Raw genomic sequence first — 24,031 nt, forward strand, 5'->3', positions numbered from 1 at the left:
CGCCTAACCGACTGAGCCACCCAGGCGCCCCAATTTGCTGTCTGTACTTACTGTGGCATGTCTAAGTGGCCAAAGGAACAGACAGGTGATTTGCTTCGAAAGCATCAAGACTAAACCCTTGAATGGGTTTCATCTGTGGAGGTCTACCAATAATTTTAAACAGACCATAACATTATTTTATTTCACATGAAAAGAAAATATACCTCAGATCAGAGATAGCAACGATGAACTCAGGGTTATACCTCAGTAAAAAAAAAAATAACCTCACTTCCTACGTGCCTTCCGGTTCATTCCATCAGATCTGCTTTTCTCATTACCTCCCTTCCCCACATGGACAAGTGGTACCTGGGCATTAATTCTCATTTTCAGATTATGCATTTTGCTCAGGAGACCCAACTAAAAAAAAAAAAATGAATTTCTCAGCCTGTTAGGATGAAGAAATCCTCTTGTTTCTATCAGAAAACAGGCTTCAAGTATACCAAATGCTTTTGTCAAAGAAATATCACCAGCTTCTGTTGTGTGTGTAGTTTATTTGTATATTTACCTTAAAACAAGATTTTAATATATAACGTGAAGTGCCAAGTAATCTGGTTTACAGGTTAATTCAGTCTGAAAACAGCTGCACATCTTGAAAGGAACTCACACGGAGAGTCAATGGAAGCCAAGTTTGCATAAATCATCTTATGATACAGTGATTAATACTGTCTGTAAAAAAGTTTAGATGTGGATATGTATTTAAGGAACTTTTTTTTTTAAAGTAAAAACGGGTCACAGATCGCTGCTTTGCAAGATATACTTCTATTATATCGCTCGTTTTATTGACTAGTTCTTAATCCCGAGGTTTACACCTGGGATAAGCATGCTTTAGGCATTTGTGAATGACACAGTCAACAACTGAGCTGTGAGCTGAGTGAGGTCACAGGGCACAGGCTGTAATTCTTTTCATGTTAATGACAGTAATGGAAGTCTGATACATAAGCAGTGTGCATTCAAAACATTGACACCTGATAGTAGGTCAGGGAAAAGAGAACAGGGACTCCAGCTTAAGTTTAAGGGAGGAAAAACTGAGGAGTCATAACTACCCCAAAGATGTGAAGGAAACCGCAAAAGACATGGACCTGATCTGCTGTAAAAAAGGAAACGAATCACTCCCTTGGGGATGATACGCCAGCAGTTTCAGCACATTGTAGTCCTGCATCTTTCAGGGTTTTAACTAAGATTTAATTTCATGGAAAAGTAGCCATCTCGAAACAAAAAGAATGCCATTTACCAAAACAAAGAGGCCTTATCCGTGTGGGACTTAATAAGGAAAAATATTTATCTGTGCCCTGCATGTTTTTCAAAAGCCATACTTCCATTCAACGTTTGGTATTTACTACAGTGCTGGTTACAGAGCTAACAAAATAAAAGCCTGTTGAATGAATGAATCACGGGATGAAAAAAGTGATGCAGACAGTCATTTCTTGAGAGCTCAAATTCCACTACAGTGCTCCTTCTTGGCAGCCTGGCAAGGGTTTGGGTGACAAGAAGAGTTCAGTGTGGGCCACAAGTGTACGTGATCTGCTGCACAGTACATTCATTTTCAAGAATGTCACGCTTAAATGAGGTGAAATTTGGAGGTCACCACCTCCACACCAGGATTTTCCAGCTTGCACTAGGTAAATTATCAAAAACTGTTTGGCGTTACATTGTTACATTAACCAGATTAACTGAAGGTTCCTTCTAAGTAGTTGAAAAGGAAAAAATGTGTGTAAGGAGTTATTTCAAACATTCACTTTCAGACAAATGAAGTGACACAAGTTAAAATCAGTGCAAACTGATAACTGAACTGTAACAGAATGACAAAACAGAAACCTGATTCTTTTGGTGCACAGTAGTCAAAGTGGCTTGCTCACATTTGTTAAAACCGGAACTGAAACAATGATGTGTACAAAAGAGTAAGGTAAAGTGGTTTTCACTGTGGTCCAGTGTGTCATTAAAGTTTCATCCCCGCTTTGAGCTGATCAGGGCACGTGGGCTCAACAGAGTGGTCAAGTGCACTCACGGTCGTTCCCACTGGAAGCCTCTATTTCAACATACGTGTTTGAGCCACCCTTGGGTCAAACGCCGGTGCAAGTAGACTGGCTGAGACCTTAGGACCTGCTTTCTGCTTTTTCCTCTGGTACTGTTTCCCAGATTGGCTCCTTGATGTGTTCTGGTAACCGTTCTAATTTTGTCTAAAAAGAGAAAAACAAAACTATAACATAATGTGGACTTAACCCAACTCTTTAGCCACAAATTGGATGAACTCTGTTCCCTCAAATCCTCTTGCCTTCTTTCTTCCTTTTACCCCTCTCACCTTTTTGTAGGGTTCTGAAACAGAAGGAAACCGGATGGTATACAAAACACTCTCACAAATGGTCGATCTGATCCCCGGTGATCTCCAGGGACACTGCCAATTAACGTAGACCCCACATCTAGGGAACTGCTAAGCGGGAGGAAGACTCCAGAGGTGGCCCGGGGAGGAAGAAGAGGCTGCGGTGGCGGGATTCCGCTCAGCTGCCACTGCTGCACAGAGGGGCAGGGACCCCAGCTCTGCCTCCACACCTGCCACGGGCCATCCCGCCTACTCGGTGGGCCGAGACAGGCCCGCGATGTGGCAAAACAATACAGGCCTCCCTCCATCAGAGGTGGAAATCTAAATCATACCTTTATAACTTCCATGGCAACTCCTTCAGGTAAGTTTCGCTGAATATATTCCAAGTAGACATCCGCTGTACTTCCAGTCAGATGTTCTAACTAAAATGTCAAACATGAAATTGGTTCATGATATGCCGTTAAAGCAGAAATGTTAAGTTTTTGTTTTTAAGTAAAAGCAGTACAGCCTTTTCTTCATGAAATCTTACACAGAATTCCAATTTAAAAGGAAAAGAGTATATAGATCCTCTGGTTGACTGGAAGGGGGAGTATGGCATAGAACACCTTAAAATCAGGGCTCTATGGAACCCACCCGACAAGCATGATGTTAAAGCAGTATACCTGCATTTGTTTCATTAATATTTACAGTAAAACCTTGGTTTGTGAGCATGATTTGTTCCGGAAACATGCTTGTAATCCAAAGCACTTGTATATCAAAGTGAATTTCCCCATAAGAAATAATGGAAGTTCAGATGATTCGTTCTACCTCAAAAATACTCATATAAAAATAATTACAATACTGTAATAGAATACAAAATAATAAAGAAAATACAAAATACAAAGAAAAATAAACAAATTCACCTGCACTTACCTTCGAAACCCTTCATGGCTGGTGTGAGGGAGACAAGAGAGAGGAGGGTTACTGTGTAGGACGATTTTCACTATCACTAGTGGAATCACTGCTATCTATTGACTCAGTAGAATCTTCTTCTGCATGGGGGCCATTGTATATGCTCAGATGTTGACAACAGAACAGTATTAATAAACTCTTGTCACATACTGTATTTATGTAACTGGCAATCAGGCAGCAGAGGAAAGGGCCTATATGTGCAGGCAGCCTGACAAAGAATGAAGCAAAACATTCCTAAGCTTCCTCTTGTATGGAAGAGCAAAGGACTGTCCATAGGTGCTTTGAAGGGACAAAACATACACTAGTGCCAGTTGTGGGCACCTTCCAACGTTCTGAAAAATCACTGATTTCTACCAAACACTGCAGCCTGAGACCAAGCATGTAAGCATGTGAGATGATCACCCACAATCCCAGAGTGAGAGAGTGAGAGAGAAAGAGAGGGAGAGAGAGAGAAGAACCATTGGCTCAGTTGTGATCATGTGATGTTCGGCATCACATACTACTTGTATTGTAAATTTATTAGAAATGTTTGCTCATCTTGCAGAACACTCGCAGAACAAGTAACTCGCAATCCAAGGTTTTACCGTGTTAATCACTTACTATGTGATGGCAGTATTCTAAGTGCTTTCGATAAATATCTCATTTTATCTTCTCACTAACCTTACGAGATGGGTACCATTATTACTCTCATTCTACAGATGAGAGCACTGAGGTACAGATCACACAACTGGTATGTGCCAGTACTTGGATCTGTCTGATTCCAGAACGCTCACTCTTCTTAACCACAAGACTATGCTAACCCTACTGGATGCACAAAGGAATAACAGATGAATGAAAAACCTTAATGTTGCCCGGCACAGACATGGAAAACCCAGTTAGCATGTAAAAAGGATCGTTAGAAGTATATAAAAACTTAACTAGCATTTTTGAAATAGAAGTAAAGTTATTCCAAGGCCATATTATTGTATGAAAATTAGCATAATTTGCATTGCTGAGTTAAAGTATGAATTGCTCTTAAGGATGGTTTATTTGAGTTTGATTTCCTATCATTTACCTTCTCTACAACTATCAGTCATGGGCAGACTGAAAGAAGTCAACCCGGTCAACATCAAGGGAAAGTTACAATGTGCTAGTGTGAAATTCCAGATATTTCAAAAATGCTTGAATGTCTGAAATAAACTCACCTCTAAACATCTGTAAAGTGTTCTCATTTCATACTGAACTCTGTGCTTCTTGAAAATATGCACTGATTTGAGAAGAGTAAATCGCTCTATTTTTCTTGGAGGCTCATGTCTGAAAAATTAATGGGCGAAACAACATGCTTAAGCTAAGTGATGTTAAAACCTGAGTCACTGATATCAAAGCATGATTGCACAATTTTGTAGGTCAGGCTCATACTCAATTACAGGCATTAGCTACCATTTACAGACTTCCATTTGTCAAGAATGTCCTGTGTAACAACCGCTGTCATAAAGCTCAGGCCAAAACAAACACCCCAGACAGCAATGGGAACATTATTCCACAGCCTCAAAAATGAGCCTTGGCATGCAAGGGCACACACATGCACCTGCAGCTTTTACAACCCTAAACTCCCTTTCTGACCAAATATATGAACTGTGACGAGAAGCAGCCATGTGCTACTGTTTGTGTATTGTTTTAGAAAAACCTGCAGAGACACTGATAACCACAAAACTAAAGTCTGTTATGGGAAACGTGTGGGTTCCTTCTGTTTTGTTATAAGGCAAGGCTGGCAAAGCCCCAAATGGGCCTTGTTTAGCACCAGGAGCAGGTGATGAGAGAAGAGGGTTGCAGGAATCACCCCTTATCCACGGTTTTGCTCTCAGCAGTTTCAGTTGCCCGTGGTCAACCATGGCCCAGAAACAGATGAGAACTCCTTCTGAGGGAGTCAGGTCAGTAGCAGCCTAACATTACACCATATATCACAGTGCCTACATCATTCCCCTCACTTCCTCTCATCCTATGGGCATTTTTTTTTTAACGTTTATTTATTTTGCGGGGGGGAGAGGGAGAGGGAGAGAGGGAGGGAACGCATGCACGCAAGTGGGGAGAAAATCCCAAGCAGGCTCCATGCTGTCAGTGCAGAGCCTGACATGGGGCTCAATGTCACGGGCCATGAGATCATGACCTAAGCCAATATCAAGAGGTCAACGTTTAACTGACTGAGCCACCCAGGTGCCCCTCATCACGTGGGCATTTTATGGTCTCATCTCATCACAAGGGTGAGTACAGTACAGTAAGAAATTCTGAGAGAGGGAGAGAGACAGCACATTCACATAACTTTTATTACAGCATATTGTTGCAACTGTTCTGTTTCATTACTAGTTGTTAATTTCTTACCGTGCCTAATTTATAAATAACTTCCTCACAGGTATATATGTATAGGAGAAAACAGTACATATAGGGTTCAGTGCTATCTGTGGTTTCAGGCATCCACTGGGGGTCTTGGAAGTATCCTAGACAGGTAAGGGGGAGAGAACTATAGTTACACTTGACCCGGCAGTGATTTCAAGGCCATATGAAGCTCACCTGACTCCTGCATGAAATTACCGGGTGACTAGTGTTTCTGAAGGCTGGTTTTAAAATGGCTATATTAGACGAAGACCATCAAACCCAAAGAGTCTAAAAGGATTGCTTGTCCGCCTAATCCACCTCCCTGCCCCATGGAGAGCCCAGACATGAGGGCTTCTTGGGTCTCCTATGTCTATGCAATTGCTAAAGAAAGGATTTCCTCTATTTTTCTTCTTCACTCATTCTAATACTTAAAAATTCTAGTAGATAGGAATCCTGATAATATGACAAACCTAAGCTCTATCTACCATGAGGTTCTATGCTGTTTTAAGACCTTAGACCTGGGGTGCCTGGGTGGCTTGGTCAGTTGAGCGTCTGACTTTGGCTCAGGTCATGATCTCACAGTTTGTGAGTTTGAGCCCCACATCGGGCTCACTGCTGTCAGCACGAAGCCCACCTCGGATGCTCTGTACCCCCCCCGCCCCTCCCCCACACGCTCAAAAAAAAAAAAGAGAGCTCACACCTAGTTGGGATGAGCACCATTTTCCTGGTTGATCATGTTACAGCAGCTAAAAGGTCAGATTAGGAAAGATAAATACTTACACTTTAATAGAGATACCAAGTTCTTTAGCAGCAAGCACGGCAAAATATTCGTAACTGTCCAGTACGGCTTTATCATGGCCTTTTACTAAAACTGACAGGCGCTTATATAATGTATCTGGTTCATCAGAAATGGTTATCTAAAATTTTCAAATCAAGAAGAAAAGTTTCAGTTGTGGTTCCTCCAATATTTGTAACTGGAAAATTTAACATATTATCCTCAATGGAACACTTTCAGAGTTTACTAATAAATGGGGAGAAAAATGCTGAGCAACATCTTAATACTGTTAGCCTAAGTAGCTAGATACTAACACATTCAGATCTCCACAATGACGCTTACAATCTGTTAAAATATACTTTAAATCAAAAGGACTTCCAAGCAACCTACAAAATCACCAATGAGACCTTCTAACTTAATATTTATTGGGCCCCAAATACACCATGGGAAAGGATTCTGGGGTCTGTTAACCAAGTAGCCTGGTTAGAAGGGCAGGAGACTTGGATTGAGAATTAAACTCTGCTTCTTATAGCTGAATGACAACGGGCAAGTCATACCATCTCACCATATTTCAGTTTCCTTATGCATAAAACGGAAGAATACCCATGCTAGAGCTCACAGCACCACTCACGGCATTTCTGTAGGGCGCTAACATGTAAACACAGATTAAAGTGCTTATAAGTCATAAAACGTTGTTTTACAAAGGGAAGCTATTGCTATTTATATTTTTATTAGTTTTATTCATGTATGTTTTGCCTACCCTAATGGAAAAATTACTCATTTCTAATTAAAATGTTATGGCACTGACTGTACATTTAACTTGTACCTCTTCCACTCTAATGCTTAAAGATTTTAGGAATAATGGGTTTGACATTTCTGACTTTCCTCCAAGGGGTGAATTACCTTCACCTTCATCCATCCATTAGACCAGTAATTTATCTTACTAATCCAATGATTCAGGGTTAAATTACTTTGCTCCTCAAAGGAAATCTACTTACTAACCAGGAAGCAAGCTAGACATTTACTCTCAATTATCCCCAAGGTTAGGTAGGGTTGCTGGAAAGAACAGAGTACACGGATATTCTACACCATAACCCAGGGCACAAGGGAGAGGGAATATAGCCCTAAGAGGTGTTTCTGATTGGTCCTCAGAGGGTTTTAAAGAGAGTTTGAGTCTGTCGTGATATAAAAAAATCAAGAGATTTTGAATAAAAATTTGGATTTCAGTTTAGCTTGGAAAATTTGAGACCATGTGACATCACTAGGTCTGATTTCCCACATGGCAACAAGTGGCTAGAGTAAGTAGCAGCTGTCTCGCTTATAAAGGGCATAGCCTGCCACCGTGCCCACCCTGCCACCTTTCCTTACAGGCCTGGCCCAGGCAAACATCTGACTTGGAGACCCAGAGTTTATAGGTATTGCCATGGAAATATACCCAGTATTTATTCAGTGAAAGAAAAATCAAAAGAGCAGTACATTATGTAGAACACAATTTCATTTTGGTGTGCATGTGCACAGACAAGATGATTACATACAGACAAATGTCTAAAAGGATTCATGACAAACTGTTAAAGGGGATTATTTGTGAGGGGTGGAAATGAAAGGTTTCAGAATTTGCAAGGATTTTTTAAACCACAAATTTACACAAAAACTGGGCTCACAGAATCATGATTTTTACTTAAAGGAAAAAAGGTTACACAGCTACTTCTAGATTTTCTTTACTGTGGTAATGTGCTTTCTCACTGTGAACAATAAAGGATTGTCCAGGCCCAGGTTCAATGTCTTAACATGAAAACAAAGACCTGAAAGCCTAAAAGAGAAAAAAAATTTCCCTAATGTAATAACAAGTATTCTGCATCATTAATTATGACAACCCTTCACATTATGCTGAGCTAAAGCAAACGACTGCTTATTCCCACAGTTATTTGGGGTAAATAATTGATTCCCTGATTCTCTGAAACATAATACGAGCAGCCAGGGACATTACAGAGTACTTTACTCAGGTACACCGTGCACGTGCCAGTATTCGAAAACAAAGTATTTTTACTCTAAAGTGCTCGGGAAACAGCCCCAAAGGAAATAATGAGGAAAATTTATTGCTAATATAGCTCCTTACCAAGAAACAGAGAGTACATACCGTGGGCTTGGTCAAATCCTTGGGAATATCAATGTGTAGGTTTGAAAACTGCACCCACTTCATACTGGTACTGCTATGTGTGGAAACAAAGAGAAACCTAAGTAAAACAGCACAAAAGCCCATTTCCTTATTCGATTTAGCAAACCCAATTATATTATATACTTACAGGAGAAAGCCACCATTTCTGGCTGTACTGCTCTTAGAACTGTTTACAGAAAAACTCCTTGAACCCTAAAAATGAGGAGCATGTTTTAGAATTAAAGTCAGTATTCAAACCATTCATAGTTTCCACTAAAAAAAATCAAAAGGTGTACAATGCTTCAAATAATGGGCTATCTCATTATTTCAAATGAAGACACTGAGGTAACTAAAATGCCAGATTAGATTTCATTTTAAAACAAGAGAACAACGACAGAGTGGATAATCAAAAAAGACTCTCAAAATAGTAGAGAATTTGTGTCTTTTAAAGCTCAGGAGTAAGAACTTTTTCAAACAAGGAATTCTTGGGGCGCCTGGGTGGCTCAGTTGTTTAAGCGTCTGACTCTTGATTTCAGCTCAGGCAATGATCTCATGGTTTGTGGGTTCGAGCCTTGCGTCGGGCTCTATAGTGACAGTCTAGTCTGCTTGGGATTCATTCTTCCTCTCTTTCTGCTCCTCCCTGTTTGTGCTCTCTCTCAAATATTAAAAAAAAAAAAAAAAAAAAAAAAAAAGCAATTCTCTCTCTCTCTCTCATACACACACGCAATTCTCACATTAAAAGAACACCTATGACTTAAATATGTGAAAAGAAAAACAAGGGGCCCCTGGGTGGCTCAGTCGGTTGAGTGTCTGACTTTGACTCAGGTCATGATCTCACAGCTCATGGGTTTGAGCCCTATGTTGGGCTCTGTGCTGCCAGCTCAGAGGCTGGAACCTGCTTTGGATTCTGTGTCTCCCTGTCTCTCTGCCCCTCTCCTGTTCATGCTCTGTCTCTCTCTCTCTCTCTCAAAAATAAACATTAAAAATAAATAAATAAATAAATAAATAAATAAATAAATAAATAAATAAATAAAATAAAATATGTGGACATCAAGGAAAAAAATGTGACTTCATTCTTCCATTGGTTTTTATAGATTAAATGTACTTCAATATAATATTTATTTTGCCTGAATATTTCTGAACAATAAGTCTCTTTATAATCAAGAGCTGGACAGTAATTCTAAAGTAACCTTCTCTTGAAGCTTTCCTACATCTTTTCTAGCATATGTATTTCTTGGCTTGGCTGGGTTAGCTTAGTTTATAAATAAATCGAAATACACAGTGAAACTGACACCCATCTTCTACCAGTGCTGTACTTCATACTCCCAACAATCCAGCGTTTCCAAATCCTTTACTGTCAGCTCCCCCTAGTGGACAAAACTTCTAGTTTTAGGAGACCTATGGTACTATTACATATAGCAATTTACCTTCTATTTTCCCCTTAAGCTATCTTGAGATTTAAAAATGTAACTTGAGAAAGGAGAAGTACAGTAAGATCCCTAAAAATACTTAGAAGATGAAAATAACACTTTAGTACAAGTAAAACTTAAACCAACTGAGGGTCACCTAAGTATGTTTTAAAAGCCTATTCTTAGCTTATTGTCCTGTTCTCCCTCTGTACCCAAGATGGACGCAAACCAAAACTTTCATATTCGCCCTTGGATGAAGGGAGAAAAACAAAAAGATAGGAAATCAGGCATAATACAAGGCAGCTGAAGGTGAGTGTCATTCCCCACACACAATCACAGAGGAAATCCCCTCCCTGCATGTATGCCAGAGACCCCACAATCCAGTTGTGCAAAAGGACCACAGGTCTAAGGAACAGGACACTTCCCAGTCATATTCTCCCAGTATAAACCTCTGCTTTTAAAAGCTGGAGCCTACAGTGCTGTTATATCCACAAATCAACCTTAAGAAGTTCTTAAGGTTTTTGTTTTGTTTTTTTAAGGGACAGAACCGAGTCTGAGTGTGCACTGTATTAGTAGTTCAAAGTTTCAACTTCTTCCACCATCTAACTTTTCGTTCTTTCTTTTTTTTTTAACATTTATTTTTGAGACAGAGAGAGAGAGAGCATGAACAGGGGAGGGTCAGAGAAAGAGGGAGACACAGAATCTGAAACAGGCTCCAGGCTCTGAGCTGTCAGCACAGAGCCCGACGAGGGGCTCGAACCCACGGACCGCAAGATCATGACCTGAGCCGAAGTCGGACGCTTAACCGACTGAGCCACCCAGGCACCCCTAACTCTTCCTTTTTTAAAAGTTTATTCTTGGGGCGCCTGGGTGGCTCAGTCGGTTAAGCGTCCGACTTCAGCTCAGGTCACGATCTCACGGTCCGTGAGTTCGAGCCCCACGTCGCGCTCTGGGCTGATGATGGCCCAGAGCCTGGAGCCTGCTTCCGATTCTGTGTCTCCCTCTCTCTCTGACCCTCCCCCGTTCATGCTCTGCCTCTGTCTCAAAAATAAATAAACGTTAAAAAAAAAAAAAGTTTATTCTTATTTTTGAGAGAGACAACATGAGAGGGGGAGGGGCAGAGAGAGAGAGGAAGAGAGAGAATCCGAAGGAGGCTCTGCACTGTCAGCACAGGGCCCGATGTGGAGCTTGAACTCACAAAACCGGGAGATCATGACCTGAGCTGAAACCAAGAGTTGGCCGCTGAACTGACTGAGCCATCTAGGCACCCCCACCATCTGACTTTAAGAACAATGGTTCTCCAAGTGTGGTCTGAGGACTTGAGGGGTCCAAGAGATTAAAACTATTTTCCTAATAATAGCCGTTATTTGCAACTTTTCCACTCTCACTCTCAACCGTGTACAGTGAGGTTTTCTAGAAGCTGCATGCTGAGTGATATAGCAAGACTGCAAAACAAACATGAGAATCCAGCTGCCCTCCATGAAGCCAGACATTAAAAGAATGTGAAAATGAATAAAGGGAAACCTCATGAAGCAGGGAGGTTAGAAGGGGGAGCCATACCACTCAATGTCAATTATGGAAAGGATTGTCAATTACAGGCCCCAACATGAAAAGATGTTCACTGAATCTTCTATAAGAAACTGACTACCTCTGTGACTCAGCCTATGAAAAACTATCTGAACTCCTGCTTATCTCCACTGGACCTTCATTCAAAGCACTTCCCAACTTCTTCCTTTTCCTCCATAAAATGTTTCTCTCCTTTGTTTATGGGACTTGCCTACGGTTTGCCATAGCTTGCATGTCCCAAACTGTATTTCTTTGTCATTCCCAAATAAACCAATTTCTACTGGTAAAATAACTTTTTATTTTTAAGGTTAACATTATTTGGTGATCAGAAGTGGGATCCAAAAATGAACCCCAACAGCTTTGAGGCTGGTGAGCAAACAGGTGCCAGGGCCCACAGAGGCAATTAAGCTCACTGCTTTCTTGCCATTCCTGGTGTTGGAGGCTAAGTTTCTCCTGCACTTCGAGCTCTATTCTCTTTGTGCTTTGAGCTCTCCAGTCTTTATTTGGGATCTGTTTTAAGTCTTTGTCCTTTCAGAGTACTTGCCTGACCTTTGGTCTGACTCCCTTCTGGAACCAGACAGTTCCTGTTGGAACTGTGCCCTGTTTGGAACTGTGTTAGTTTTGGTCCACCTCCTTTCCAGAACTGGGCTGTTCCCACTGGTTCTGTGCTGACCTTTGGTCAGATTCCTTTGGAACCTGGATGTTCCTGTTGAAACTGTGCTGTTTAGGAATTTTTCTTTTTTTGCTCTAGAGAAACCTCTAAGAAACAGGACCCCAGTCATCAAAATGCTTTAAGGGCAGCACTCCTTCTGGGACCTTGGTTTTATGTTTAAAAACTGTGGTTCCTTCTCATGCCCATTTCTAACTAAATGGACTGACTTAATCGAAAGTAATTTAGAACTTCAATTGGCCATTATGGGAAGTTTTGATCTCCCCAAACTTACTTTTCTCAAAACCAAACCGGACAGCCATGTCTCTAAACTTGTCAAACTTGAATGGGATGACTGTGTCTTTTTTTTTTTAAATTTAATTTTTTATTTTTAAAAATTTACATCCAAATTAGTTAGCATAAAGTGCAACAATGATTTCAGGAGTAGATTCCTTAGTGCCCCTTACCCATTTAGCCCATCCCCTCTCCCACAAACCCTCCCGTAACCCTGTTTGTTCTCCATATTTATGAGTCTCTTCTGTTTCGTCCTCCTCCCTGTTTTTATATTCTTTTTGTTTCCCTTCCCTTATGTTCATCTGTTTTGTCTCCTAAAGTCCTCATATGAGTGAAGTCATATGATTTTTGTCTTTCTCGGACTAATTTCACTTAGCATCATACCCTCCAGTTCCATCCACATAGTTGCAAATGGCAAGATTTCATTCTTTTTGATTGTTGAGTAATACTCCATTGTATATATATATATACCACGTCTTCTTAATCCATTCATCCATCGGTGGACATTTGGGCTCTTTCCATACTTTGGCTATTGTCGATAGTGCTGCTATAAACATGGGGGGTGCATGTGTCCCTTCGAAACAGCACACCTGTATCCCTTGGATAAATGTCTAGTAGTGCAACTGCTGTGTCGTGGGGTAGTTCTATTTTTAGTTTTTTTGAGGAACCTCCATACTGTTTTCCAGAGTGGCTGCACCAGCTTGCATTCTCATGGGATGCCTGTGTCTTAAAGCTTCCAAACATTACCAATTAATCTAAAACTGGTTCTCTGCAAAATATAGTTTCTAGACTGAGACAAAGATGGAAAGGCTTCTGAGGCCCCCAGGATTGTAGAAGCCACCTATGCTCAAGCCCCACCTGTGGTGACATCATCCTCCTTCCCTCCTGTTGGCTTCCATCCCCTCTACACCCTCAGTTTCCCCATTTTAATTTTCTCACCAAACTTCCCTTTTCATCCAAACCTCTCCCTGCTCCCTCCCTGAACCCACTAAAATCTGCTCCTTTAAAGTTAAATCTTCTGAGGTTCCAAATAACCCCCAAATTTCTTATGTTCCCTGGAGTAATGCTGAATTGCGAGCCATAGTTAAAAAGAGTTTCCCTGTAATGACTGAGAACCCCCATAGGTTTGCTGAAGCATTTCCCATAGTTTTGCAAACTTGCCAACCCAGTTTCTCAGATTTTTTTAGCAATTAGTCCACATTCATGTTGGAGAGGGCCAGACCAGACACTGGCTGTAAGTAGCCCGATGGGAACATCTTGAAAAGAGTTTAGAGAAACAGACCCCTGATTTTTGGCAAGACGCTAGAACATTCCCTGGAAATCTCCACCGAGCAATTACAGTAGACTTTTCCTAAGCCTGCTGATTGGAACAAAATTCAGTCTTGCACACAAAAGCCTGATGAACCTATTCATGACTATTAAAATTGATTTCAGATTGTTTTCAAAGAAAATTCTGGTCTTCCTTTTGATGTTGAATCCATTGGGGTAGCATTTAACTATGTTTCTTAACGGGATGAACTGGGCTAACTCTTTTTTTAGTTAAAAGGACTATGATGGAATGGGAAACTGTGCCCGCTCCTGATTAGTTGGTTTGGCAAACCAGCTTGCTAGTACCTTAGGGGAATCACCTAAAAGAAAGACCACTAAAATGCTTAATTTTTCACTCTAACAAATGAAGGCCCTTAAACAAGACGAAAAACTTCCTGGTTTCTATTATTGTTGCAAAGAGTCAGAACACAGGAAAAAAAGATCGTTACCATCTTGCCTTCAGCCCTGTATAGCCAGCCTTTCCAATGTCCTCCTCATTCCCAAGACAGGGCTCCAGGAAACCACAGGAGTTCTTCCCAAACCTCCCTCTTACTTGGCTAAGGGAAACCATTGTTCAGATCAGGAACAAATCTTTCTCTTTCCTTATTGACACAAGAACTACACGCTTGGTGCGTGACCCCAGTGCTATAAAGCAGCCCCTGCTTGGAGTATTAAAACAGTTCAAACACTGGGGTCTCTAATAAACTTCACCAGTTTCCTGTCTCTGACCCTGTTCTCTTTAGTCTAGGCCCTTTGGGAGACACACACCCTTTTCTCCTTAGTTCCTCTGCTCCTACAGATTGCAGAGATTTTTCAGAAATACATCATGCTGGAATTTCTTTCTCCCAAAAAGAGGGAAATAATTCTAGAATTTGACAGTAGTACTCAAGATAGCCAACCAGGGAGATTAAATGACCTTCTGACATCTTTTATTTGCTCCATGTCTGACAGCACTACAGCTGCATCTGGGGACACTGTCCCCAGATGGACTGGGTCAAATCCTCTTTCTGGGCAAAATCTTCATCTGATTGGCAGAATCCACAGGTATACTTTCCATTTAGATTCAACAGCTCCTTCAAAACCTCTCCCCAGAATGAATGAATACTCTATAAATAAAGAAGCCCTGCAAGGCATCAAGCTGGTAACAGAAGATTACAAAGCTCAAGGCCTCATTATCCCTTGTACTAGTCCTAGTAATTCGCCTATTTTACCTGTGAGAAAACTCAATGGCCAAGGATGGAGGTTTATCCAGGACCTCTGAGCAACACATTGCTATCCCTCGGCACCCTGTTGTTCCTAACCCCCATATGTTACTGACATCCATTCCCACTGAAAGCAGATTTGTCACTGTAATTGATCTATGTAGTGTAAAAATAGCCAGTATCTTTTTGCTTTCACTTGGGAAGGATGGAAAGACCCCTGGACAATAATGCCCCAGAGCAGCACAGAGAGTCCTTACTTTTTACAAACCTTAAAAACAGATGTGGATGATAAAAAACTTTCTATAGGCTCTACTTTGTTAGAATCTGTAGATAATTTGCTTTTCTGCTGCCCTTCTCAAATCCCTTCTCAGTAAGACAGCACCTATCTGTTAAAGCTTTTGGCATTAAAAGGACATCAAGTCTCTGGAGAAAAACTGCAGTTTGTTCAAACTCTGCTTCAATACTTAGAGCACCTGACCTCAGAATGAGGACCAGATCTGGATCCAGGTAGGCTTCGTGCCATCCTGAACTTCCTCAAACCTAAAACGAAGTGCCAATTACGAGGTTTTCTTGGACTGGCTGGCTACTGTCGAATTTGGATTTGAAGCTTCTTTCATGGCTCAATCTCTATATGATTTACTAAAGAAAAAAAAGAAATGGCCAACCTAATTCTATTATTTGGAAAAATCGAGAAGACATAGCTTTGGGGACTTTAAAGAAAAGCCTAATAGAGCCCACAGCCCAGATGTCCTAATTACCAACTTCCCTCGTTGAATGTGAGGGGGGAGGAACACCCTTGGAGTACTCACCCTAAAACATGGGGACCATCATGGACCCATGGAGTATCGCAGCCAACAACCAGACCCTGTGGCACGGGGATATTCCCCTAGCCTCTGCATTCCTAACCATTCCTGCCACTGCACTGAAGCCCTCTGAAGAAATAATCACGGAATCCCCTTTAAGTATCCTTTAATTCTGGCTAAGGGTAAAGCTGCAAACATTTATAACAGTCAATATGCCTTTGGGGTAGCTCATGATTTTGGAATGTTAGGAAATAGTCAAGAAGTTTCCAATGGGGATAAAATTGAAAACATCTATATCCAAAATTTATTCGATACTATGCTTTGGCTGACTGCACTGGCTGTTACTAAGGTTCCCAAGCATTCCAGACTCAACTCCCTGGGTACCAAAAGGAAACCACCTTGCTATTATCTCCACCAAAAGAGCTGCTCTCAAGGAAATCAATAGCCAAACTCTGTCATGGTCCAAAGGGATGTTCCTCCAAATAATAATTTGGAAAAACTAACCAGAGATACCCAACAATTGGCCCCAGAGAGGAAAAAACAATATTGGAAATCGAGTAATTGTTGGCTCAATAAAGAGAACTGTGGTTTGGACCAAATAACAATCGGGCCTTACCAGAAATTTTAACATTCCCATGACTTACCATTATACATGTCTACTGACAAAATGACAGTGTCATGAGCCCATATTCATGGGGAAATATTACTAAGGCTGCAAACAGTGTGTATCCCGCTCATCCCACCTGTCCAAAGTATAATGCAAAGAAACCGGTTTGCACAAATTTCATATAGCTCCCCCATCTTGCGGATATAAATATATTTTAGTCATGGTCTGTATGTTTTTCACTGAACTAAAGCTTTCCCTTATACACAGGTTACTGTTTCTTCTGTAGCTAAACTTCTGTTAGAAAAGATTATTCCTACCCGGGGAACTCCTCTTGAACTTCATAGTGACTGGGGAACCCATGTTACCAGTCAGGTGCTTTGACAAGTCTGTGCTGTGTGGCTGGTTTTACAACACTTCTATTGTATATATCAACCTTAATCCTCAGGGTTAGTCAAACTCACTAATGTCAGGTTAAGAGTAAACTGACAAATTTTGTAGACACCCTCCAAATACCTTGGCTGAAAGCATTGCTGTTGGTCCTTCTCACTCTCAGATCCACCCACTTTGGTACTCAGACTCTTGCCCTTTGAGCTAGTCACAGAATGCGCAATGCACCTGGCCCTTGCCTCCTTGATCCACAATTGATAAAAGGAGATCTATTTCATACTGTAAAGGTCCGATTACTTCTTTTTTTAAAGTTTATTTATGGGGGGGGGTTGGCAGAGAAGAGGGAGAAGGGGAGAGAGAGAGGGAGGAGAGAGAATCGCAAGCAGGCTCTGCACTTTCAGTGCAGAGCCCAACGTAGGGCCTGAACTCAGAACCATGAGATTATGACCTGAGTCGAAATCAAGAGTGGGACACTTAACTGACTGAGCCACCCAGTGGCCCCAAGGCCTAATTATTTCCATTAAAAACAACTATGCTTTGGTAGAGCAATCTCTTTACAGTGCATCTGGGAGACAGACCTTCACATCTTGCAATATGGAGATTTTGTCTACTGGAAAAGATACATCCAGAAAGACTCTCTTTAACCTTGTGGGAAGGACCCTCATCAGCTACTGCTAACCATCCCTTGTGCTGCCAAACTCCAAGGGACAGAATCCTGGACTCACATGACACATCTAAAGAAAGTGACAAACCCTAACTGGACCTGCACACCGTCTGATGACCTAAAAGTAAAGGCTTCCCAGAACTGAAGCAGATGACATCTGAAGACGCAGCTTTCTCAAGATGTCCAGACCAGGCCTATACATCTTTTCCTCACTATTTACTTCTATTTCTTTTGAAGAAAGAAAATGCCCTTGTCCACCTTTCCCAAACCCCGTGAAAGGGGGAAACCACTTCTTTTGATGATGGCCTTTTGAAAACAGCCTTATCACGAACCTATGACAAATTAACCTTTCACCTGCTTTTTCTGAAGGGTGAGAGGTTTCAGCATTCACAAGTCTCTTTTTTCCATTTGGACTATTAACTGACTCTGGAATCTTATCCAGATTTATGGCGTGAATTTGCAACCTTACGTGCTGTGTTATTGGATTACATTTGGTTCCAAACAATTCTTTTGAGATACCAATACTGTTTTGAGTTTTGCTACTTTTGCAAAAAGTTCATTACCTATTGCTTCAGGTTTATAACTACACTGTATTTTCCAAAATGCACCCAGTTAATTCTTTCAGTGTGTTCTTGCAATATTCACTATTTTGTCTTCACGGCCACTTTGAGCAGGGACTTCCAGGAGGCATACATGACTCCGTGTTTGCCTCTAGGGGGGAAGTTTCCTCCCCCAAGTCACAATACGTGCCAATAAATATTTTAGTTTGCTACCTTCAGACTTAGGGGACAAGTTTGGAACCATCATGTAATTTGGAATTGTTACATTACTTCTTTTGTATAATTATTTAAAGTTTTATACTTAGCTTGTCAAGCTTTTGTAAAAATGATGTATCCAATAAAGAGATGATCTTCAATCGGTACAAGCTTTATGTCTTGATAAATGGGAAGTGCCTAAGAGTTCTCCCTGCCACCCTACTTGTTACTTGAGTCACCTCAGGATGTTTCTTTCTTTCTTTCAATTAAAAAAAACATTTTTTTTAATGTTTATTTATTTTTGAGAGAGACAGAGTGCAAGCAGGGGAGGGAAGAGAGAGAGGGAGACACAGAATCTGAAGCAGGTTCCAGGCTCTGAGCTGTTAGCACAGGGCCCGATGCAGAACTCAAACCCACGAACTGTGAGATCACGACCTGAGGCAAAGTCGGATGCTCAACCAACTGAACCACCCAGGTGCCCCAACCTCTCAATATGCTTCCAATCTGTATTTTCTCTCTGACATAAGACACAACAACCAGGAAAAGTCCTTCCTGGCACAGAGGAACAAAACCACTAAATATGGAAACCTGACTCCCAATTAGTAATGCCTTTGGAGAAATATCTTGATCAAAAGGAGGAAATGTAAAAATAAAAGGAAACCTCACTAGAGTCCAGAGGCTAAAAGGGGTCCCACATCACTTAACATCAATTACTGGAAGAACTGTCAATTACAGACCTCAAGAGAAGAATCAGAATCAGGAAAGTATGATCAATTACAGGCCCCCCGAAGGAAAAGATGCATAATAAATCTTCTACAAGAAACTGACTACACTGCAACTCAGCCAAGGAGAAACCATCATCACCCTGAACTCTTGATTTTCTCCAAAGCACTTCCACTCAAAACAGCCCCTCTCAACTTCCTCCTCCTTTCTAAAACAATCCTTTCTTTTATTTGGGGACTTACCTATGGTGTTGCCATACCTTGCCTGTCCCGAGTCGCAATTCTGTTATTCCCAAAGAAATTCATTTTTGCTGGTAAAATAATATATACTTTTAAGGTTAACAAGAGATTTACAAAAACATAAAACACTGCTACTCTTGTCACTAACTTTGTTTTGAAAAATTTAGTTATTTTTCCATAAAATACGTAATGCATTATTTTTTTTCTTTTCTTTTTAATTTTTTTAAGTTTATTTATTCTTGAGAAAGAAGATGCGCGCGAGCGAGGGGCAGAGAGAGAGAGAGAGAGAGAGAGAGAGAGAGAGAGAGAGAGAGAGAATACTAAGCAAGCTCCACACAGTGCAGAGCCCCACCCACTGCTCAAACTCAGAAACCCTGAAATGACGGCCTGAGCTGAAATCAAGAGTCAGGCGCTTAATGGACTGAGCCACCCAGGCGCCCCTTCTTGGTCTTACTTATAAATGCAAGCATTTTTAAGATTCCCAGTTTTATTTTCTAAAAAGTTACATATTCAGAGCTAAAACCGACAAAAGCAAAAGCTCTCTCGAGTCCTCAACCAGTTTTAGAGTGTTAAAGGGATACTGAGGCCAAATAACTTGAGAACCACTGCTTACGGTTTTTGCTTTTTCTCCAAAGAAAGGCGCAGGGAACAGCCCATTCCTACCACTTCCGCGACTCTCATCTAATGTCAGAATCAAAGCTATCCCAATTTGGTTCCATAGGAGGGGTCTAAGATCTGGTACCAGTTCAGCCCCTGATTTTTACCAAAGCAAGCCTTCTCTGAGCTTCAGTTTATTTTGCAAACTTGAAAAGAGTGGTGCGGGACATACGCTGTTCAACATTCTTTCCAGCTCTGACATCCTACGATTCTTCTTGTTCCCGTGTTTGCCCTGATTCTTACGTTTTATCCCATGAGAGGATTCGAAATAAAACCAGCCCCTTTCCCGCCACCTTCCGGCAAACAATGCGCCAAGGGGCGGAATAAATACCGGGGGAAACTCCAGATGGTCAGAACGACAAGCGGCAACAAGACTTTACGGCTCCTGCCCTGTCAGCTAGCTTAGTACCCCCCACCCGCCAGATACCTGCCAGAGACGCCGGCACATGGACCCAAGCGCCGCTCGCGCCGCCATCTTGCCGTCCCGGGCCCCTAGGACTGCTTCCGGGGCACAGTCGCGTCCTCAGACCATAGAGTTCCGCAAAAGGAGAGAGCGTAGCCTTGCGTTCCGGCACAGGAACAACCATAGAGACGTCATTCCACGTTTTTTTTGAGGGTGGGACTGAGAGTCCAGCTGGCTTCCCTAGGGTCGGCTGCTTGGCTGACGCCGGGTCTTGGTCACATTGCATCAGCCCCTGTGTAGATAGTTACCAGGTTCCTTCAGTGTTTCCTCTTCAAATCGTGTTTGCTTATGTAGTTCCTGTTTGGTTGGAGGTAACAGAACACAGGCTTTGAAAAATGTATATAGTTAATATAATGGCAGCAGTTATTTCTGGGTAGTGGATTAATGGTTGATTTATTTTCCTATTTCTGTATGTTTCAAAATTTTAACAAAATTTCTATTTCATTAAAAGGAAAAGTACCAGGGGTGCCTAGCTGGCTCAGTGGAGCATGTGACTCTTGATCTTGGGGTTATGAATTTGAGCCCCACCTTTGGTGTAGAGATTTCTTAAAAATGAAATCTTAAGAAAAAGAAAAAAGGAAATGTACCACTGCACTGAGTCTAGGTCCCATCGCTTTACCTCCTTAAAATAGCCTTGCTGTGTTCCTTAAGCCCACATTCCTTCCCCACAACAAATGACATTTTTGTGACCCAGCCATCCTGTACATCACCATCCTACCAATCTTCCTGTCTTCATTTCCTTGTGTTACTGTAGCATTTCAGAATTTACAATAGCTGCTGTTATCCAGTACCAGAAACCAAAAAGTATTATAGCCAAAAAATGTCGTTATTAATGTCCACCATAATTTAGCTGCAAGTAAAAAGGCTTATAACCTGGGTTTGTTATAATAAAAATTTATTTCATTTGTGCAGTTCTCTAAGCCTTATTCTCCCCAAGTGCTTTCACATAGGCAATTCAGCATAATGGAAAACTCTGGACTTCTAATTGGGAGATCTCAGTTCTTAACCCAGACTTACCACTTAGCTGAGTGACTGGGCTTGCCAGTAACTCAGGCAAGTATCTTGCCCACTCTGAGCCTCAATTTTCTCATATATCAACTAGAGATGATAAAATAGTTCCCACTTCAAAGAGTAGCTAGGCAGATTAAATGTTTGGTATAATGCCCAGCACATAATGATGCAAGATGAATGTCATCCACTATTTGTAACATAAATCTGCTACCTCACCTGCCTTCTAAGATTGTTGAGCAGATTAAAAATAATAAGATCAAGTTTATGAGAACATTTTGTACCGTCTAATTAAAGTACTGTGCAAAGACATTTCCCCCCACAAGGTATTACTTACTCTACTTTGCGGGCAAGAGAACCAGGGAAGAGGTAGAATGACTTTCCCAACATTGCACAAATTGATGAAGATAGGAAGGAACCGACACCAGTTTTCTGGCCCCTCAGACTGGTCTCTTTTCACCAGAACTCTGTCCATGTGGAGGTGTGGCAGAGATGCAGGTGTTTTTACATCAGACTGTGCAAACACTATACTTCGCTTGTGTGCACCTCGACTGTCCTCAGCTGTGCCCCAACCTTAGCAGGCTGCCCAGTGCCCTTTTCAGAGCTTTTTCTGAATCATGACATTCAAAGTTGTCTCTCTCAGCTGAAGGGGTTCTCCAATAGCTCTCCAGCTCTATTGTTGCTTCTGAAGTTTGCATCAGTCTCTCTCTCTCTTTAAATAAATGTTTACTCATTTTTGAGACAGAGTGTGAGCAGGGAAGAGGCAGAGAGAGAGGAAGACTGAGGATCTGAAGCAGGCTCTGCGCTGACAGCAGAGAGCCCAACGTGGGACTTGAACTCATGAACCATCAGATCATGACCTGAGCTGAAGCTGGACACTCAACTGACTGAGCTATCCAGGAGCCCCTGCATCACTCTCTCTTATGGCACTTCTGTGACGGATTTTCAGTCTGCCTCCTGCCCCCTTTGAGTAGTCCCAGCTGGGTAAGGGTTCTGCAGCCACAATGATGGTGACATTATAGCCAGGCAATGATTTTCACCTATGTTACTTAATTTGATCCTCACGGGAGGACACGAATTTTATCCTAATTTTATAGGTGATGAAACTGAGGCTCAGAGATGAAATGACCCACTCAAAGTTGTATGAGTTAGTTATAGCTGAACCAATAATCCCAATAATCTTCAAAATCCCAGCTCAGTCCCTTTTCTACCCCTGCAGTGGATTGTTGCTGACTCTATGCTGAGGTCAAGTTCTATTGAAGTCTCTGTGGACTTGAGGAATAGAGAACCCCACTGCCCCCACCTCTCAGCAAGAGACAAGGGCTTATTTTTTTAAGTTTATTTATTTTGAGAGAGAATGAGAGAGACAGTGCAAGTGGGGGTATGGCAGAGAGAGAGAGAGAGAGAGAGAGAGAGGGAGAGAGAGAGAGAGAGAGAATTCCAAGCAGGCTTCATGCTGCCAGAGCCCAATGCGAGGCTCGAACTCACAAAACCGTGAGATTGTGACCTGAGCCAAAACCAAGATTTGGGCGTTTAATCGACTGAGCCACCCAGGCGCCCCAAGGGCTTATTTTTATTTTTAAAGACATGTGGCCTGAACTGCTCCTGGAACTGAAAAAGTGGGTTGAAAGTAACCTTAGGGATTAGATACCGACTCCATTTTTGAGACCAAATATGGTCTCCCTAATGGTGGGCTTTCCCTGCCTATGAATAGTTTCTGCTCCCCCAGAACTCTGCTTTGCACATGGTCACTGCTCGCTGCCTTTGGCTCACTGTCTCCATTCATACTCTCAAATGTGGGTGTTGTGTGCCACCAGTCTATGGGCCTAATAGCATGGGGTCAGGTGCCAACCCAGGCCCGGTTAACTGGGGGCAACGGGGAGGATCATTGTGAGGGGCAAAACCAGGTCTTGGCCAGCAGTGGGGCCGTAGACAGGGTTCTTCGCCCTGGCGTGTAGGCGAGGCCAGTGTTCTTAAGCTTGACCTATCCATTATGGGTCTCTTCCCTACTACCTAAACTTCCACGCATCTGATCTACTGTAGATGAGTAGGAGGCCAGATGATTCTGGATAGTTGATGCAAGTACACTTTGCTTTATGTCCGGGAAAAATAAAAGCATGTGTGCCATATATTTCTAACTTCTACCATATTTTGATTGCACCAGCGGTTCGGTTTTAAAAGACATCCCCTGTCCCTGGATTGTGATGGTTTCACAGGTATACACTTATCTCCAAAGATACAACTCATCAAGTCGTAGATGTTAAATACGTATAGCTTTTTATATGCCAATCGGTATCTCAATGAAGTGGCTTTTAAAAATGCCGATTCCTGCCAAAAATAAAGCCACACAAGCGGAGGAAGTAATGACCTAAAACAGTCCGAAGCAAACATTGGTGTGGTATGTTAAGAATATGTGTGCTGGAATGCAAAATAAGCACGTATGTCTGCTCTGGCCTTTAGAACTCCAACAGAAACACTGCACACTTACCTTGGGGTATGGTTCATTTAGAAAGACGTTACTGAATTTTTAACATGCCTTCCTCATTGTGTTTTGCTTGTGTCAACATTAAAACTCATCCTTATTCCTAGAACACAACTGGCTGGCTATGGCTGGGGAAGGTAGACTGGGAATCTGTGAAATTCAGAACTGACTTTAGGTAAACTCAAGAGGCTTTATTTATTCACACACACACACACACGGATAAGCA

At 41.7% G+C, this 24,031-nt stretch overlaps 1 protein-coding gene across 3 annotated transcripts; it reads right to left on the minus strand.

Annotated features, from left to right (window-relative positions):
* Positions 1 to 510: 510 nt before the first annotated feature.
* MRPS10 (mitochondrial ribosomal protein S10) lies at positions 511 to 20,404 on the minus strand. Of its 3 annotated transcripts, none has more exons than XM_086706854.1 (7): positions 20,280 to 20,404; positions 8,738 to 8,802; positions 8,572 to 8,641; positions 6,440 to 6,576; positions 4,492 to 4,600; positions 2,689 to 2,778; positions 511 to 2,216 (listed from the first exon to the last, which is right to left on the minus strand). In XM_086706854.1, the coding sequence occupies exons 1-7, from the start codon at positions 20,325 to 20,327 to the stop codon at positions 2,133 to 2,135; spliced, it is 603 nt and encodes a 200-aa protein (XP_086562980.1). In that variant the 5' UTR covers positions 20,328 to 20,404; the 3' UTR covers positions 511 to 2,132. The 3 variants fall into 3 exon arrangements, with proteins under 3 accessions (XP_086562980.1, XP_025781075.1, XP_086562978.1); XM_025925290.2 differs by having other exon boundaries at positions 8,572 to 8,644; XM_086706852.1 differs by having other exon boundaries at positions 8,572 to 8,644; positions 20,284 to 20,305.
* Positions 20,405 to 24,031: the final 3,627 nt, after the last annotated feature.

Source organism: Puma concolor, chromosome B2 (assembly GCF_028749965.1).
Source record: "Puma concolor isolate L17-30 chromosome B2, mPumCon1.1.hap2, whole genome shotgun sequence".
Classification (NCBI taxonomy): domain Eukaryota; kingdom Metazoa; phylum Chordata; class Mammalia; order Carnivora; family Felidae; genus Puma; species Puma concolor.

What these genes read in the sequence shown, in the direction of transcription:
- MRPS10 (XM_025925290.2), bottom strand. Translation starts at nt 20,327, where the DNA reads ATGGCGGCGCGAGCGGCGCTTGGGTCCATGTGCCGGCGTCTCTGGCAG. An exon ending in CACTTTACAGATGTTTAGAG is followed by an intron (nt 2,779 to 4,491) that starts GTGAGTTTATTT and finishes TTGACATTTTAG; the next exon opens with TTAGAACATCTGACTGGAAG. An exon ending in TTGCCATGGAAGTTATAAAG is followed by an intron (nt 2,217 to 2,688) that starts GTATGATTTAGA and finishes TTCTCTTTTTAG; the next exon opens with ACAAAATTAGAACGGTTACC.